Source organism: Phytophthora infestans, genomic scaffold, assembly GCF_000142945.1.
Source record: "Phytophthora infestans T30-4 supercont1.2 genomic scaffold, whole genome shotgun sequence".
In the NCBI taxonomy this organism is placed as follows: Eukaryota; Oomycota; class Peronosporomycetes; order Peronosporales; family Peronosporaceae; genus Phytophthora; species Phytophthora infestans.
This window is the reverse complement of record NW_003303757.1, coordinates 3379855-3385854: the sequence shown is the minus strand read 5'-3', so window position 1 is coordinate 3385854 and position 6000 is coordinate 3379855. Positions and strand designations below refer to the sequence as shown.

Here is a 6000-nt window from a genome sequence, read left to right as displayed (position 1 = left end):
GCGCTCAAACGAGATTATAGACAAAACCTTTCCGGGTAAGATGGTGCTCTTCTTGCAGATCACATTAAACTCTGGTCGTGTCTTCAATAACATGTGAACACTATAGATACTGTGTGCGGTGTTGTTTTGGAACGTAATATACTTAGATCACAGTATACATGTACTATATGTTGCTTTGAAACTCTAAGCCCATCACAGTGCATCGGAGTCGGATAGCCCACACTACACCAACCAACGATGCCCTAGCGTCCGCGGAGCGGGCGCCCAGAGCGCTAGTCCTAAAGTATCAAGGCTAGCACGGTGTCTGTCCGTCCGTCACACGAAACGCTCAGGTTTTTGAGCTTTATCATTGGCTGCCGAGCTGAGCGAAGGCGGCTTCGATTGGTTAAAACAGAATTATTAATATGTAGCTTACATCAGTAAATTCATGTGGTTCACAGAGCACATGTGGAGATTTGCACGAGACTATCCATTATCCGAAGGCGGCATCATTTTAATTTTACGAAGTATTAATATTTAATTTTTTAATAATGCATGTTGCTTAAAATATTTAAGTGCTAAACAGACAGAGCTTCTTATTCTCAAATGAAGTAGCCCCTGAAGACGCTTCCTAAGCTGCAAGGCTTAGCGTACACGTAGGAATGCGTGTTTTCGAGGTTATACTAAAATATAATACTCTGCACTTAATAGTTTCTTCAAGTTACAGTGATTATAACAACTACAACTCTTTTGTTGTAGAAATATTAATAAATTATCTGAGAGTGAGGTAACTGACTGAGCTGCCAAATCGTAGTACATGTACAACAGAAGCTGGCCGTAAGAACAAAACGCCGCAAATAAACATTGTCACTTGATCCATAAAGATAAATAGATAGTTTTGGATTGAATAAAATGAACTCATATGTGTTACTGCTGTAAACCATTGTTTTCTAAGAGCTGTTAAGACAGCAAAATCCGATACTACTTAACTGGCGGACGTGTCGTCGACAGAGGCGTAGGATACAATTTTAAAAGGAGGGGCAAGACAACAACAAAACACGAGAGGTGAGAAATATAGTTGGTTAAGTAGACCCCATAAAGAAACATTAGTAAACTTGGAGCCTAAATGACGTCCAATAATCCTGGAATCATCGGTAAATTATCAAATAGAAAACACTACCGTCAACAGCAGCAGCAGCAAGGCGTCTTGCGACATAATATTCAAATGCTTTAATCATAACTGACCAGATTCGAGTGTTAATTCTGAATCAGCACAAAATGAACGCTACATATATTAAAAATAGTACAATTTGAATATTGTTTAGCTTTCATTGAGTTTGACATGGGAAGTGAATAATCTTTAGTTATTGTGCTTTGCAGCCTTTTTGGCAGTTTTAGTAGTAACTCGTACGATTTGTGAATGTATCGCTATCTACAAATCGTATTTAAGTACGATTTGTTGTAATCCGTGAACGAGTTAGTGTTCAGGCATCAATAGAGTTCGTAGATGTACTGAGTAGCGCGGAGCCAACCAACATGAGAAGCATTTCGTTTGGCACTTTTAAAAAGTGCCATTTCAAGACAAGTCTTACAGCATGGCGTATTCAAAAGACCTTCGTTGGCGTGCGGTAGTACTATTTTTTGTTTATAATTATGATGTGGTCCAGATAGGCCACGTGCTCGGAGCCTCGGCGCGCTCCATCTTGCGCAGGAATCAGCTTTTTAAAAGGCATGGCATGGTGACAGGCACGAAGCGGAGAAAGCGAGCCTCCCGGTGGCCGGCAGCTGTGTGCTCGTTCGTTTTAAAGTACGTCCAGGACCACCCATGCTTTTATTTGGAGGAACTACAAGACACGCTTCGCTACAAGTATGGGGATATTAAGTTGTCGACAGCAACAATTTGCAGAGCTCTTCGGTTCGATTTAGGGCTGTCAAGGAAGGTTTTAACTAAACGAGCACGCGAAGCTAAGGCCGACCAAGTGCAAGATTACATTGACAAGCTAACTCCCTTCTACTCAGCGCCCGAGCAGCTTGTATTTCTAGATGAGACTGCGAAGGATAGTCGCGATGGAGGCCGGCGATACGCATGGTCGAAGCGCAACACGCCTGCAGTGGTCACATTGCCTTTTGTGCGAGGAGATCGGGTTTCCGTTCTGGCGGCAATGTCGACGGATGGTTTTTTTGGCTGGGGTTTCACAACTGGGACTTTTACCCGGCACGTTTTTCACAAGACCTTTCACGAAAACATTTTGCCGTTTTTGAACCCATGGCCGCTTCCTCGCTCAATACTCATACTGGATAATGCTAAAATTCACATGTACAGGGAGCTGGAGGAAGCGGTCCACAGTGTGGGTGCGCTGATATTTTATCTACCACCGTACTGTCCTCAACTCAACCCGATCGAAGTTGGGTTTTCACTGCTGAAGAGATGGATCCAGAAAAATGCCAATTTGGCTTTTGCCTTTGCGCCACAGGAAGTACTCGACTTAGCGATGTACGCCTGTACACGTGCGAAACAGGGAACGCGTGGAATCTACAAACATTGCGGATATGCATCTGATTCATTATTAATAAATGCTAGTTGAGCTGCTAGCGTTGAACAAACCCCATAATACAGCTACTGATGATCTTCATCCTCCATATTGTTTGCCGGAATGTTCATCGGTATATCGGCGTTATGAGGGCGCCTGAGATCACAGTCCGGCAAGCCGAGGATATCGCGAAGATCATCCAGTGAAACAGCGATGTTGACTTCGCTATCATTTATCATAATTCTTACCGTTCTAAAGCGGCGATCCAGTCGCCTTCGCTCAGCTTGTTGCTCATGCGCCATTTCGCGGCGAGCCTCGTCGACAGCACTGAGTTGACGATAGGTTGCGTGCTCGGGGACTGTTGGTTGAGTTCCATCTGGTTCGCGCGCGTGCTGTGTAGCAAAGTACCGCAAAGCCAAACTATTTTGTTCAAGTGGGGGCTGGCTAGTAGCAGCGAGGTGCTCTCTAATTCGAATGGACGCTTCGTTGATCCGAGCTGTAGTTGCTCGCCGAATCGAATTTTGAATCTGTACAATCATATCAAAGCCACAACACGTTAGTATTAAAATTTGATACATTAGAAAGCAATTACATCCGTACCTTTACAGCATACACGAACACTAGCAGTCGGAAATCAGTCAGCGCAACTTTCCTGCGCTGTGAATTTCGCCAAGCTTGCACGACTTGCGTGTCAAATGATTCAGCACTTAGCTTGACAAACTCGCGCTGTTTCGTGTTGGTACCAGGTTTAAGATACATGTCTTTTTCAGGCCACGATATGGCCTCTTGGGCGCTTAGAATTGCGTTCACCTTCGCAAGCAATACGGCATGTCCTTCAGCTGACCGTAAACTCAATGAATGTGGTTGCTTGTGAACGGCTCGAACATCGTTCAGGGGCTCACCCAGTTTGATAGTCAAGACTACCTGGATCTCTTCATCGCCAAATATGTCTTGCACAGTGTCGCCGTTTGTAGCTGCGTTAGACTCCATGAATGAAAAATGTGAAACAAAAGGTAATTCTGCTGTGTACATAAGATCATGAAGACGAAACCAGAATTAGTGCGAGCCCGTTTTACTTGCAAATTATGTCTTATGTATTCTTACCCTCACCATACTTCTCTGTATTCAGCTGACATGACATCACATACACGCGTGAGTGTTTTCAATGTAGTTGCTCGTGAAGGTTTGGTAACGTACCTTCGTTGTTAGCTGTCCCGTGCTCGAGATGCCGGCGTTTGAAGAGGATCTGGCACGCCAGACAGAGTGTTGACGAAGATGAGCGTCATACCAGCATAATAATTCCGATAGTCGTGTAGTCCTGTCGGTCTAGACGAGTCACTGGCGCTGACGGTGCAGCGAAGAAGCTCGTGCTGCCTAACTAGCTCACAGCGCAATAAACGTTGACGACAAGAGTCCGTGTTAGCATGCTCCCTGAAGTAAACATGTAGCCGTGGCGACACACACGCACCGTTGTGGACTTGTAACATGACGCTGCCAATTGATCTAGTCACTGTGAGCTTCGCAGTGCGGCCTGCTCTCCACTGGATATCTTAACGACTTGTGGGAAATCATGCACTAATTGGTGCAAAAGATAAGTATGAATTAGGGCACTAATAAGTGCGACAAAGTCGATGCAAAGCACAATACTTACCAGCTGAAATAGATGGTAACAAATAGTGCAAGCTGGACAGGCCATTACTATCGTTTGCGCTGATGTGAGCTAAGTTTCATAGCGGCTCAGAAATGGCCCGTGATATCGAGCACGACGCAAAGCTAAATATATTGTTTGGCGTTTGTAGACATGCTATTTGAAGTGCAGGTAATTCTGACAGTGATAGCCAACAATAATAAAGATACTGTGTCAAGATCACTACATGTAGAATAATCTTTTTTTACATTGTAAGTATGATGCTAGGGGCTTAGGTTTTTGTAGTAGTAATTGCACGGCTTACTGGGAACTCAGCATTTTGTAGCGAATGATCTAAACTAAACCCAGATTTATGAGATTAAAGAAGTCGATTTAGGCACATAGGGGCTCATAGGTTTTAGAATAATTATCTACCCGAAGCGAAGCGGAGGGAGGAAGGCAAACAACTTGAATAAAACCTTAACTATCGCCGCGTAGCGGCGGCGCTCGGCTAGTCTGCTAATTATTACAGTCAGCAAAAAGTCAATTCTGACTTCGCCTATTTTAGCAATTTTAAAAAAATACATTTAGGAAATGCTTCTCGACGATTACCATCCCAGAGGCAACCGCGGAGAAAGCACTCGTGGAAGTGCTTTACATGTCCCGTTACCGACACTTAGTTGCACCGCCGAGAGTGTGAAAATCCTTGTGACGCTGTTAAGCTGCCTGGCGCATGGCAAGCGCGACCAGCGTGTGCGCTGCGATGTGGATCGACGGGGTCTACTATTCACTTCGCATTCGAAGGGCAAATCTCTGCAGATCAAGACGTCCATCGGGCGAGAGCTCTTCGAAAAGTACAAGTTCGGTGCTGGAGGACCCGAAGCAGCAGAGCAGGACGAGGACGAGGACGAAGATGACGAGGACGCCGTGCAGCTGAGCTTCGCCCTTAACGTAAACCTGCTGATCGAGTGCTTGTCCATGTTTGGACCCCCCGCTCTAGCCACCACGTCACTACGGATGACGTATGAGCCAGAGGTAAAGAACAAGGTGACAGAATACGATAGATTCGCATGTAGTATTGACGATACTTTTATTCTTGTGATAGAGTGCAAGTTTGCTACTCGTCGTGGAGGACGGCGGAGTCATGTGCGAGTGCTCCATGCAAGTTCTGGAGCACGAAGGCGGCGACATGGGCCAGCTGGAGTTCGAAACCGCGTTCGAGCAATCTGCAGTAGTGGCTCGCTGCATTATGCAGTCGGAGCCTCTACGAGACGCTTTTGCCGAGCTCTACGATCTGCCCAGTGCTGCGAGTGTGACGATCGCCATGGCAGACACAGACAGCAGAAGCCCTGAAGATAGATCGGAAGCGAAGTGTCTAATCTTGAGCGCGACGTCGGAGACAGGTTCGTGCGAGATCGACTTTGCGCCTACGTCGTCGGCGTTTATCGAGTTTTCCTGTGCTGCATCAAACGAAGGTGAGTATGGTAGCAGTTGTGCGGCCACTTTCCACGTTGCGGTGCTCCAGCAGGCGTTCAAGGCGCTTGCTCATTCAGATGAAACATTTCTCCGTATGAACGGGGATGGCTTCTTGTCGATCCAGCACATGATTGAAAGTGGTTCAGGTGACAAAGCTTTTGTTGACGCTTTAATCAGCCCCGAGGACACCACCATGTCGTAGAGCCTACCATAGCTGACTAGAAGCCTCCCCCGCAGCAGATGCACAGAGCAGCAGGTTTGCCGCTAAGATCCATCAGCAAATATTTCGACATAAACTATTATCTTGCGGACACCTAAGGAACGATACGGAGGTCTCGAGTTGGTTAGGAGAGGAAAGCAGGCTGCAGTGGGCTAGATCTTCAGTTC

General features: G+C 46.0%; 1 protein-coding gene across 1 annotated transcript; it reads left to right on the top strand.

Annotated features, from left to right (window-relative positions):
- Window positions 1-4731: 4731 nt before the first annotated feature.
- PITG_01624 (uncharacterized protein) lies at window positions 4732-5815 on the top strand (the record flags this gene model as incomplete). Its single annotated transcript, XM_002908207.1, has 2 exons — window positions 4732-5117; window positions 5245-5815. 2 exons carry the CDS (start codon window positions 4732-4734, stop codon window positions 5813-5815), a joined length of 957 nt encoding a protein of 318 aa, XP_002908253.1.
- Between the last annotated feature and the right edge of the window lie 185 nt (window positions 5816-6000).